This window comes from Scyliorhinus canicula, chromosome 9, assembly GCF_902713615.1.
Source record: "Scyliorhinus canicula chromosome 9, sScyCan1.1, whole genome shotgun sequence".
Classification (NCBI taxonomy): Eukaryota; Metazoa; Chordata; class Chondrichthyes; order Carcharhiniformes; family Scyliorhinidae; genus Scyliorhinus; species Scyliorhinus canicula.
In genome coordinates this window covers 172,702,614-172,716,005 of record NC_052154.1, presented here as the reverse complement: position 1 = coordinate 172,716,005, position 13,392 = coordinate 172,702,614, and the positions used below count along the sequence as shown (strand labels likewise).

Below are 13,392 nucleotides of genomic sequence, written 5' to 3'. Positions count from 1 at the left end.
CCTTAATTGGAAAAATCAATCGGATACTCTAAATTTATTTTAGAAAAACTGGTGTACAGATAGAAAGTTTGAGCCACACAAAATAAACTGAAAGAACCCTTTACAGATGCCTTAATATATTGGCATTAACCATGAAGTCGCAATAAAACCTCTTTGCACCAGTTTGATTTCATTAAGGTAATACCTGAAGGATTTACTACCCTCTGCAGAGTTTGAAATAAGTGGGTACTTGATTGCCTCTGAAACACAAACAGACTTTCCCCAAGAATTGTTTTCAAAAATATTATATTCTTCTTGTTCCCACCCCTCATTCTGAAGTTACCCCTTCAGGAAAGAATAAAAATTTTATACGGTTGGAAGCTAATGCAAACATAATCGCACAAGCGACGATTGCCAATAGTCCATTACTTCCCAAGAAGTGAGTTTGATTCAATAAAGCTGGAATGATTCAATATTTTGAATGTGCCAATGTTATGGAGACATCAGCAGCAGCCTACAGAGCTAGGATAGGGCTAATCGTGCTCAAGGTTCAAAGAAAATTGTAGCCTTCGCCTCTCTGATTGCCTGGAGAAGGATCCTGTTGAATTGGAGGTCGGATATGCCACCGGGGTAACAGCCTGGCTGTGGATTTTACAACTTTCTCCGGCTGGAGGGGGTCAGAAGAGGGTTTTGAGGTGTAGTAGAGGCCATTCATGACCTTATTTGAGGAGCTGTTCGTCACGGGGGGAAGGGATTAAAAGGGGAAAAACTGTACAAACTGTTGATTATGTTTTGATGGATTGTGTACTTTGTTGATGCTGTGCATGTTTGAAATAAAAGTTTTTTAAAAAGGTTCAAACAAATCTAATCCCATTAGAATTATGCCTTCACACCCAAGACACAACTTTGCTTCCTGTATAAAGCAAATTACTGCAGATGCTGGAATCTGAAACAAAAACAGAGAATACTGGACAATCGCAGCAGGTCTGACAGCATCTGTGGAGAGAGAGAAGGGTGCTAACGTTTTGAGTCTGGATGACTCTTTATCAAAACTAGCTTAGTGCATCTTGTTCTGCATTACATTATCAGAGAACATTTAAGATGCAAGGACGTCCTAGTCTAAGGCAAACATACCATACCCAATAAAGCTCCAGATTTAACTCCAAATCAGCAGAATCCAACAGGCAGATATTATACCTGTCAGAGTTTTCTGCAAATACAATTGGATACTGTGTAAGCTGCCTCAGTCATTTTCTAGTAGTGCAGCATTTTCAATATTGGGTGGGCCCCCTCACCCCTTGGACAATGAACTGACCGAATGGGAGGAAAGCAGGGAGAAAAAAAGTGTCCTTCCATAGTTCATCTCAGAGCACCTGCAACACGAGAAAATGGCATCACATACACCCACCCTTACAAACCACACTGCAACAAACTCTCTACAGGTTGACAGAGGAATCTGCTTCAGCAAAACTCCCTTTAAGCGCTAAAAGCAATGGTAATATTTGGGCTCAATTGGCAACATTGGAACAGAAGTGGATCATTTAGCCCTTCCAGGCTGACCTGCCATTTCTGAGATCATTGCTCATCTGCAACCCAGGGGCATCTACCCATGTTTGTCCTGTATCCCTTAACACCTTTGGTGATCAAACAACAAGATTTAAAATTAACAATAGCCCCAGCATCCATTTCATTTGCAGAAGACTGTTCCAAACTCCCACTTTCACTTATCTCTAGAAATGGTTCCTGAATTCACCCCAGCAATGTTTGCCACTAATTATTAAGACTATGCCCCCAGTCTCAGACTCCCCAAGCAGCAGAAATAATTTATCTCCCATCTACTCGATATGTTCCCCTTAATATCATGAAAACGTTGGTCAAATCAGAGCAAGCTTTCTAAATTTCAAGGTAACTCAACCCTATATTGCACAATCTCTTCTCTTGGGTTCTAGGTATGCTTCTGGTAAAATCTACACTGCATTTCCTCCAAGGTCATTGCATTCTTCGCAAGGTACAGTACTCAGAACTGTTCATAGTATTCCATGCGTGGTCCAATAAAGGCTTTGTATAGTTGTTGCATCACATCTGCCTCTTTGTATTCTAGTCTTCTACAGATGAAGGAAGACCAGTGTTCCATTAGCCTTTTTCATTATTTGTTTTAACCTGCTCCTGACGGTTTGATGATCTATATGACTGGACACCATGTGTTGTTGTTTATTTTTAACCTCCACAGCTTCTAGCTTTTGGCCATTTGAAAAGTACTCTCTGTTCTGTCCTCTTATAATAATAATAATCTTTATTGTCACAAGTAGGCTTACATTAACACTGCAATGAAGTTACTGTGAAAAGCCCCTTGTCGCAACATTCCAGCACCTGTTCAGGTACATGGAGGGAAAATTCAGAATGTCCAAATTATCTAACAGCACATCTTTCAGGAATTGGGGGAGGGAACCGGAGCACCGGGCGGAAACCCACGCAGACACAGGGAGACCATGCAGACTCCAGGTCCAAAGTAGATAACCTCACACTTGTCTATATTGAAAGTCATTTTCCAGTTTGTACATTAACTTAATCTATTTAATGTTCCCATTTACACTGGTTGCATAGAAACTAGAAACAGTAGGCCATTCGGCCCTTTGAGCAACAATGTCACATAACTTGGTGCCATCAGCAAACTTGGATACGTGGCTTCTTATTCCATTATGTGCCATTAATAAATGTGGTGAAGAGTTGAGGCCCCCAACACAGATCATTGCAGGACAGCATGAGCCACATTCTGCCAATTAGTCTATCTGCTATTATCTGTACTCCGCCGCCTGACATTCAGCCAATTTCTGAACAAATTGGTCAATTCAGTGAATTTGAACACTTACCTTTCACTTCTGAGAGCTGTGTTTGAATCTATACCAGCCTGATGGGTTTAAAAATTCCTCTTCAAGTGCAATGGTCGGACCTGAAGTGATTTTCAACTAAATTCAGCTGCCCACAGTACAAACCTCTGCCTAATTTGACAGTTTCAATCTCAAGTGTCAAATTGGTACAGGAGAGAGTAATCTTCTGAAATTACCACATCACACGTTGTTAAACAGAGGAGAAGTATGTAATCTCTGTCATACCTACCCTGGAAGGATTTGACACAAATACTGGGTTACCAAATTGAAAATGCTCCGTTTATCTGCTGCCGTCCCTTATAATTCACAAAACAGGATCCAAGCAGATTAGTTCAAAATATCGTATTTCATGTAAACATTTTTGAAGGCACTAAATGCCAATAAGTAAATGGAACTTTTTTCCTGCTCTTTAAGGTGATAAGGAGATGGGCGCTGGATAATTAAACTTTTGGCGAGCTACTGCTCCCTGATGGTCACACATCCAGATGTGCAGTAAGCATTTTGTACTCTACCTAGTGTTAAACCAATATCTGGGGGACCTCTTACTGGAACAATGTGGCAGTTTCCACTTCTCATATCAATCAATCTCAGGGTCCTTTACAGATGACCAATTTATTTCCATCTGATGTTTAATCCTTGGCTTACATTGTGCTATCTAATTTCCCTCACAACCACACCAAAATTCATTTAGTGCGTCCTGCACAGGTAAAAATGACAACTTGTTTATAATGTTAGTCACGGTTATAAAATGAAGTGACTTGTGATCTTCCTCCAGCTTGAAAACAAAAGAACTGCAGAAATCACTTTGGATCGTCTCCGTGGCCGCAATCCATTATTAGATATAATCTAATAGACATTTTAATCTCCTTGTACGCCCCACCTCATCCCATCGCCTTGACCCCGGCCGTTAGTACCAACTGGGAGTTAGCGAAATGCCATAAAATATTCCCTGTCATGCAATAGGCTGTAAAGGATTTTTAATTACAATGTATTACTTCATTTTGTTGCAGGCATTCTATTGCAGTCGACAAAAGGAGTCGAATCACCAATAAGCAACTGTAGCCAAAGGGTGTAATAAAACAAACTGCAACTTTATGGTTCGGAGTCCTTAAACGCGAGCCCTTGGGGTTACATACGTGATCACTGCTGTGCAAAAATAACCTCTACCTCCAGTTAGCCATTTATAAACCACCCTCCGCCAGTTAACATTACCCTGGGCCATAGTTGCAGCAAGGATATAGCCCAAAAGTAATAAAACTGCGCGAGTAATGTGGGTCACTTATCTTTCCTGAGAAATTAACATTAGTGCATCGACAGCGCCAGTTTCACTTGTACATTTCATCACTTCTCAATACAGTAGGAAATGCTGCCCTGGTTGGAGATGTGAATGGGGAGACAATACTTTGGAGAAGCACCTCTGTACATTTGGGGTTAAAGGCACATGATGCCGTCTTTCATACGGAATAATTTGGATTCGGTCCATCTGTCACGATCAAAGAGGGATCGGACTCGAAGCATTTTAATGATAATGCAAGTATCGATTCTTAGAAGGGCGCACCATGCACACCACTGATCTCAATCACTACAAAATCATCCTGCCTAACCTCCTTTTGAGAGGAACAGGAACAGGGGACATAATCAGCTTTCTATGGATAATGAAAATCGCCCATCTGGTAAGACATTCTTTTTTTAAAAATGAGGTTTCTCCAAATGTTAAATGTTAATCTCCCCCTCCCCGGGTCTGGCGGAAAACAAAGAACTGCGATTTAAATTGTCCGCTGGATTTTAATCTAAAATAAAAAGGAATAAATCGAGGTGTCAAATCCAACAGTTAAGACCAGAGGCTGCACAGGCGTGTTTGGCCATGTTTTATGAATGAAATACACTGCCCGCATGACCCAGAGACACCTCCAAACCAACAGCCTGGATTTTAGGCTGACAGGAGCTGGACACTTCCTGAAAAGGGATGGAATCCATGCTCAAAGAATGGAGGGGGGTGGGGGGCAGAGACCGTCAGTCAAATCCGCAACCACACGTGGGTCAAAAAATAATAGGCTTAAATATAACCACTGCCGCTTCATTGTCTCAATCCCAGGTGGATACAAGGCATTGCCATCCAAGTCTTCACACCCCCCCCCCCCCCCCCCCCCGCTCCTTTTTCTTTTCTTTCTGATTATTGCCAACGGGACTTCGGTTAAATTTAAACCCTTTTCATTATTCATTCAACGGCTCTCTGCACAGATCCCACAGACAAAACCCCCCACCTCAAACAAGCCAGATCGAAGGGCTGTTCCTTAACTGTGAGATGTTAAAACAATCGCGTCTGCATCATTTATTGAGCCTGGCGTTTTCCTCTTTATTTGAAAAAAAAACAGCGTCCTTGGTAACCCGCTCTCTCCTGTCTCCCCCCACCCACTCTGTCTCTCTCACACGCACACCTTTCTGCGGGAAGGGGGGGGGGGGGGGAGAGCCGGGTGACTTTATTTCAAAGCGGCTGCATGTGTTACAATGCTGAGGGCAAAGATACACTTGTCCTGCACGAAATCGATACAATGGGAGCCCCCAAAAGTAGTGATCGCGGCGTGTTGAAAAATCACCACGCACCCTGCGAACACATCATTATCCACTTGCAGAAGGTGGTGTCTGATGAACGGTCAATAAAACCGCAGAAGTGTTTGCCGTTATCAGCCCACCACCGCCTGAAGAGGATTAACAAAAGCTCTGCTAAACAGGCTGTACACCGAACGCTGAGAGCCCGGGTTCCAAAAGACACACACACACAAAAACACCAGGATTAAGCTGTATTACTACATGTGGGCCGTCTGATTTACAAATATAAGAGACACCGGACCGACCATGCCCCCAAAACTGCAAACGTTGGGGGGCAGCAGCTGGGAAGGTGACGCCTATTGTATACTCTCAGACAACAGATGGGCAACCTCGGCGCTCGCATGATATGCCACAGCGCATCAACTCCTTCAACAGAACATGGGAGCAAATAACACGTTAAAACATTCTCCCACTTCCCTGAAAGAAAGCAACTGCACCGCCCCACCCGCCAAGGAAAATATAACAGTAATAATTCCGCTGAACTCCTAGAAAGGGGGGGGGGGGGGGGGGGGGGGAGAGAGAGAAGGAGAGAGAAAAGGACAAAAATCTGAGCTGAAATAACATGTTACATCACAATTCTATTTTTAAAACCCCCAATCTGATTACACTTAATCAACATTGTTCAAAAGAAATCACAGAAAGGGATATCCCCAGACTCCCCAGTTCCTGCAAACTACACTCAAGGCTGCTGGTACCCCAGATGCACTCGGACCGTTCACCAACACTTCTAGCAGAGAAGACAACTGTTATATACTATTACACACACAGATTCAAATCACAGCAATCCTTCCCCCCCCCCCCCCCCCCCCAAAAAAATATGTTACAAAGAAACATGCAAACTATGCAAGACTTCATTACAGCGGCTGGATTACAAGATATTCCATTAGCCGGCTACAAGTGAAACAGCTATTGATATTCACTCGTGAACATGTCATTAAAATCTGAGCAAACCTGTCTGTCCCTTTCCAAGCGTTTTTTCCAGTCGATACGGTCCCACATATTGAGCATGCTGGGCTCCCCCGATTTCTTTCCCCGTTGACATTTTGACCGGGTGTTTTCCTTTTTTTTTTGAAGATGTATATTAAAAAAATACAATTTAAAAAAAAATCCCTTGCAGATCCACTAACTGGTAAGGTTTTTATGTAAATTTTTTTTTGCAAGTAAAAAAATAATTCTTGCAGAAAAATAAAAATGAAATGAAACGAAAAGGGCTATGGTCCATACACCATTGTGCACTGCACGCCAGTTCTACACCATGAAACAGTAAGATAGGCTGAAGCAACCTAAAGTGCTAGCGGAAGCGCCTTGACGCGGGGTGATTGACACCACAACGACCCACACGCTGCTGTGGGGAGACTGTCAGAAGCACCGCAGCAATCAGCAGCCCCGATTGCAATATAGAAAGAGGAACTCCAGGAGGAATCGCTCTCTTTTAGTCAAAAGGAAAGATGGAATAAAGTTCCCGGTGGGGTTAACAAAAAAAATACCCCCCCACCTCCCCGAGTGTGACAACTTAAACTTCTCTGGAAATAACAATATGCCAATTTCTCGAATGCAACCAGGAGAAGAGAACTACAAAGCCCATCGTGCAGCGCTTCCACCTGTTCAGGGGCTTTTATTGCTGCAATCGCTATCTGTTCCTTTCAAGTGTCCGCCCTCACGGGGGAGGTGTGGCACGTTGCACCCAGCGAGAAGCCCCGCCGGGGATTGCGGCACCAGGGTTGCCTATTCCTGGTGCTTCAGGAGTTTGAGTCTTGGCCATTTGCAGCGAGGATGTGACAAGAGCCGCACCCTCCGCTAGTGGCCGCGCAGGCGCGCCCTCCTTCTCCAGGGTATCAGGTGCACAGCATGAAGCTTGAGTACTGCTTTATTTTTTTTTAAGAAAGGAGTGGATAGAAATTATTTATTAACTTGTTTTCCAGAAGAATGGGCGGTGGTAATCCACCTTTCCGGTCGATGGAAATGGAAACACTGTTGCTCTTAAAGGGACAGTGATCCTGTTAGTCTCTTAAAGCAATGCACAGCCCTTGCTTGTGCAACCATCCAATTGGACAATTGGTACGTCAACTGTATCTCCCTGCCTTTGTTCCACATCCCTTGATACCCAGACCCGACAAAAAAACCTTTTATATCATAAAAAAATGTAATATAAAACGATATTGTAATTTATTTTTAAAACTTTTGAGCTCCATCTTCAAAATTTCAGGCGTTGCAAAGACACGTTCTGGGTGTTCACCGCCCCTTCTTCTCCGTGGAAAAAGTGAGCCCATTCTTCCGAGGAGCGGCAATCACCGTCGGATTATCACTACTACGCTCCTACTTTTCTGCGCTATAGGAGCTCCTCATTTCGGGTCTCCAGAAACAGGGAGCGTGCGTGAGATAGAGCTGCTTCTTTGTGGCACTGGCAGGGTGTGTGGTGGTGGGGTGCGGGGAGGCGGGGGGGGGGGGGGGCGATAGAGGCAAGCTATGCTACAGCATTAGCTACATTGCTACAGTATTCCGTGGAGTAGAGTGTAAATGTCCCAAAGAATATTTGGCCCATAACTCCTTGGTTCTCCAGCCTGGCATATAAGGGGCACCCCAATGACACACTGGGGAAACCTTCCACAAAGTTGCCAGGTCAGGGTTTACCCGGCAATTTCCCAGAAATGCTACCTTCCTCTGGAAAATTGAACAGGGTCAGGAACCATCCCGTTGGGTTGCTAACTTCAAATGGTTCTGTCAGTTTTACCCTGATAGTTACTCTGAAAGAGTTAGAGGGAGAAAATCACTTCTAACTCCAGAGTAACTATTAAAACACCCAGACACAGCCTTGCATGGGACAGACCCCACACACACGAGCCCACAGGGGACCCACCCCACCAGGTGACAGGTAGATAACGCCACAGGGCTCAAGGTGGGTAGGGTGACAGGTGGGTAAGATGGAAAGTGAGTGGTATGGCAGGTGGGTAGAGTGAAGGTAGCATGGTCGGGAGGCAGAGTGGCAGGTGGGTGGGTGAAAGTGGGTGAGAAGTTTGGGTGACTGGTGGGTAGAGTGGCAGGATGACAGGTGACATGTGTGGCAGGTCTGTAAGATGGTAGGTGGGAAGGGTGACTGGTAGGTAGGATGGTAGGTGGGTGAGATAGGTAAGTTGGCATGTGGCTGAGTGGGCAAGTGGGTCAAGGGTAGTTGGGCCAGAAGGGTTGCCAGGTCAGGCAACGTCAGGTCAGGGGGGGAGTTGTGTGGTGGGGCCAGCCAGGTTAGGTTGGCTGGGAGTCAGAGGATCGGAGGGGCTGGGGGTCACAGGGGAGTCACATGGTGAGGATGGGTCAGGTTTGGGGGGATAGTAGTGGAGACCAATCAGGAAGGTCATGGGCATAGTCAGGGGTCGAAGGGGTAGTCAGGGGTTGAGAGGGGTGTTGGGCACGTTGAGGGAGGAGTTGGGTAGATACCCAGGAGTTAGACTAGGATTTTCCTGTCCAACACTTCCTAGTTAACTATTCTGGTTAATCCAATAGAATTATCCGAAGTCTAGGGTACAGGGACAGTAGCAGCAGCAACCCGGGGGGGGGGGGGGAGGGGGGGGCGGACAATGACTATGTTTGTTTATTTAATTTTAATATATTTTTAAGTTCTTTTGTTGTTCATTGGGGTTGGGGGGGTGGGGGGATGTGATACATGCGTCGATACAGTCTGGGGGTGTCACAGTTTTTATGGGTTATTTTGTTGCATTTCATTGTTTGTCGTTATGTTTTATATTTTCTGTAAAAAATTCCAATAAAAATTATATTAAAAAAAAAGAATTATCCGAAGTCACCAACTAACTCAGATTTGGAGACTTTTCAGAGGATCCTGGGAAGCAGGGGAATTGCGCATCAGAAGCCTAAACTTGACAATTCCCATGGAGTTAGTCTGATAACTTCTGAGATATATCCCATCTCCGATGACCTGGAGGCTGGGCCATGTTCCTGATTTCCCTCTGAAATGGTCCAACTCTAATTTTAAGACAGTCTCCCATTCTTCTAGATCTTCCAGCTGAAGAATTTGTTTATTTGAATCCCTTAATCATTTTGAAAACCTCTATTAGATCACCGTGCAACTTCCTAAACTCAAGGGGCTACAAACTAACTGTATACAGACTGTCCTCATAATTTAACCCTTTAAGCTCTGGTATCATGCTGGTGAATCTACATTACACAGTTGCCAAAGTTAATATGTATTCCTTTAAGTTTGGTGCCTAAAACTGAACAAAGTAGTGCACATGGAGTCTGACCAAAGCTCCATATACTGAAACACCACTTTCTCGCTTATATTCCAATCCTCATCAAATAAAGGGCAACATTCCATTCTCCTTTTTGTACCAGTGTGCTTTTAGTGATTTGTACATTGAACACTCAAATCCTTTGCTCCTTCGCCTGTACAACTTTCACACCAATAAGAAAAATATTCAGATTTGTCCTTCTTGGATCCAAAGTGGATCAACCTCAAACATTCCCTTATTGATGTCTGTCAGCTATAGTTTTTCTCTCTCACTTAGAATGCGCACATGTCTTAGTAACTTCCTCCTCTCATCAACACAACTTACTGTGCCTCCCAACTCAGTGTTGTTTGGAAATTGGATATACAATTCTCTTAATGTTTCATCCAGATCATCGATATATAGGGTGAAAATTCAGGCCCTCTTCCACTGTTATCTGAGTCATGAAATCTGTCATTTGAATTCAGGTGATGAGTGAGATATTCCTTTGCATCTGTTCTTTGTGTCTTCTGGTTTTCCAAACATCTCTTGGAAAATTACTATAAATGTACTTTTTATTTTGTATATTTAAATAAAATATTAATACTCTTAATAATAAATTGTTGCCAAGTCTACTGTTAAAAGAGGTAAGACATTGTGTACCAGTGGGTGGTGTAGCGATTGTTTAAAGCAACTTTCAGTATTTTGGTGGGCATCTCAATAGCTGGCTCAGGTTTTAATGTTACGCAAAAACAGAAGCAAGTGTACAATGGCATTGGAAGATGCTCTACTACCACCCTGAGCTCCCACAGTTCACAATGCGAATGTTGTGGGGAAGATGGCAGACTCAAACAAGCCTGGGAGCACTACTTCTTGACAAGGCAGCTCAACAACATGCTCAAACCAGTGGGGAAAATACTTGCATTTCTACAGGGGCAGCCACTGGACATCTCAAAGCACTTTACACCTTAAACACTTTTTGTTGCAATGCAGAAAACACAGCAGCGAGCTCAGCAAACTTGCACAAACCGGGATGTGGAAATGAGCAGGTAATCTATTTATTGTGATGTTGACGGAGGGACAAATATTGACGGAACACCACGGATAAATCCCCTGCTCTTCTTCAAAGTAGTGTTACATCCACCCGAGCAGTCAGACGGGACCTCAATTTAACATCTCATCCTACAAATAGCATCGCTGTCAGTGCAATGTTTTCTTAGTACTGCACTGAACTGTACTTGAATTGTCTGCTCAAGCCCTGAAGTGGGATTTGAATCTGGAGCCTTATGATTCACAGCCAACTGGATTACCGACTGAGCTACTGAGGACACTGTCTCACAGTAATAGGAGTAACTGGTCAGGATGGACCAAGGATGGAGACGTAAGTGTGGGAGGTATGATCAGTAAGTTCCCAGATGACACGAAAAGTGGTGGTGTGGTCAATAGCGAGGAGGAAAGGTTTTTCAAAGTGCCGGTCGCAACCCGTGGCTGGGTCACAGATGAGTGTCAGAAGGGTCGTGGGAGTAAAGGGCCACATTGTTCCTGGTGATCGAATTACTTTTCGCTGCAAGCACCAGCCACTAATGGCATAAAGACTGAGAATCGCTGAATAACCAGCAGTGCAGATTCCAACCATTAACGGCAGCAGTGAGCAGGTCATCGCACCCTGTACTTACACTTGGCGCCAAGCGTCCTGTAATAATAATAATCTTTATTGTCACAAGTAGGCTTACATTAACACTGCAATGAAGTTACTGTGAAAATCCCCCAGTCGCCACACTCAGGCGCCTGTTCGGGTACACAGAGGGAGAATTCAGAATGTCCAATTCTCATGACAAGCATGTCTTTCGGAACTTGTGGGAGGAAACTGGAGCACCCGGAGGAACCCCACGCAGACACGGGGAGAACATGCAGACTCCGCACAGACAGCGACCCAAGCCGGGAATCAAACCTGGGACCCTGGCGCTGTGACGCAACAGTGCTAACCACTGTGCTACCGTGTTGCCCCAAAGGTACATACCCTTTGGTGCAAATTCACTTGGAGGCCAGTTTCTTCCACTTTTGACCAAGGCTGTGGACATGGTTTGTTTTGTTACAAGAAAGAAGTGGAAAGAAACACAAGTTGGCAGTGTACCTACTGGCTAGGATTGCAGATTGGATCCTGCTGGAGAGAGCTGCGCAGGAGAGTCTATTACAGGACAGAGCGGTGTTAGTGTTAGCTAGTTTCAGATTTTCAAAGAGAAGAGGTGGATGAAAAATCGCATTGGGTTTGAGTTTGAGACCCCAGAGTCTGTTAGTAGCTTATTGCTGACTTACTGCTGACTGCAAATGAGGAGACTGAGCTGCTGCACCTGACCTGTGACACCACATTAAAACACGCAACGAGTCCTTGAGGCTGTCAGCATTAAGCAGTAGCATCTTCCAGGAGTATCCAGTGCTGAGTAAAACAATCATTTTATTTTCTTGCCCTTCATGGCGACCCACATATGCGAGGTGGGATATTATGTTTTCACAAAGATAAAGACTGCACAGAGGAACCAGCTGAACTCTGCACCTAATATACACAATGCCCTCATCTCCTGTGAATGTGATTGGAGTGAGATCGTGAGGACCAGGAAGGTTCACCTTCTTGGTAAGTGAATGTGACGTGGGCCCCGAAGGTTGGCCAGTTAGAAAAATTGGATCCCGGGAAAAGTTTTGAAAATACTGTCTTGGATTACACAACACTATAGATGGGCTGGTCAGATGGGCAGAACAGTGACAAATGGAATTTAACCCTGAAAAGTGAGAGATGATGCATTTTGGGAGGGCTAACAAGGCAAGGGAATACACAATGAATGATAGGACACTGGGAAGTACAGAGGATCAGGGGAACCTTGGGCTGCAAGATCCCTGAAGGCAGCCGGACTGGTAGATAAGGTGGTTAAGAAGGCATATGGATTAATGCCCTTTATTAGTTGAGGCATAGAATATAAGAGCAGGGAGGTTATGATGGAGCTGTATAAAATGCTCGTCAGGCCACAGGTAGAGTATTGTGTGCAGTTCTGGTTGCCACACAGAGGAAGGATATGATTGCAGTAGAAAGGGGGCAAAGGAGATTCACCAGGATGTTGCCTGGGCTGGAGCGTTTCGGCAATGGAGAGAGACTGATTAGGCTGGGATTGTTCTCCTTCGAGCAGAGAAGGCTGAGGGTGAGGGGACTTGATTGAGGCGTACAAGATTATGAAGGACAAAGATAGAGTAGATATGAAGAAACATTTTCCATTAGAAGAGGGGTCAAATAACCAGGGGGCATAGATCTACTGTAAGGGACAGTAGATTTAGAGGGGATTTGAGGAAACACTGTTTCACCCAAAAGGTGCTGGGAATCAGGAGCTCACTGCCTGAAAGGGTGGTAGAGGCAGGAACCTTTAAGACATATTGAAATTAGCACTTGAAATGCCATAGCTTACAAGGCTATGGACCAAGTGCTGGAAAATTGGATGAGAATAGATAGGTACTTGATGATCGGCACCGACAAAATGGCCCAAAGGGCCTTTTCCTGTGCTATGAAATTCTCAGGCTGGAACGTGCCAGCCATTCACATGGGCAGGATATTGTGGTCCTGCTGATGATGCACTACCGCTGCGGGTTTCACGGCAGTCAGGGTACATTCAACAGAAAACCCCATTGACAATGGCAGGACCAGAAGGTCCCAC

The 13,392-nt window shown here is 44.6% G+C and overlaps 1 protein-coding gene across 8 annotated transcripts in view; it reads right to left on the bottom strand.

Annotated features, from left to right (window-relative positions):
- The window catches only part of LOC119971908 (serine/threonine-protein kinase BRSK2), a 1,145,911-nt gene extending 1,138,657 nt beyond the window's left edge, over window positions 1-7,254 (bottom strand). For 6 of the 8 annotated variants that reach the window (XM_038808215.1, XM_038808217.1, XM_038808213.1 and 3 more), the window contains exon 1: window positions 6,429-7,254. In XM_038808215.1, the coding sequence (XP_038664143.1) occupies window positions 6,429-6,519 (91 nt within the window). In that variant the 5' untranslated portion in view covers window positions 6,520-7,254. The remainder of the gene's footprint in view (window positions 1-6,428) is intronic. The other 2 variants (XM_038808216.1, XM_038808220.1) reach the window with 1 other exon arrangement.
- Between the last annotated feature and the right edge of the window lie 6,138 nt (window positions 7,255-13,392).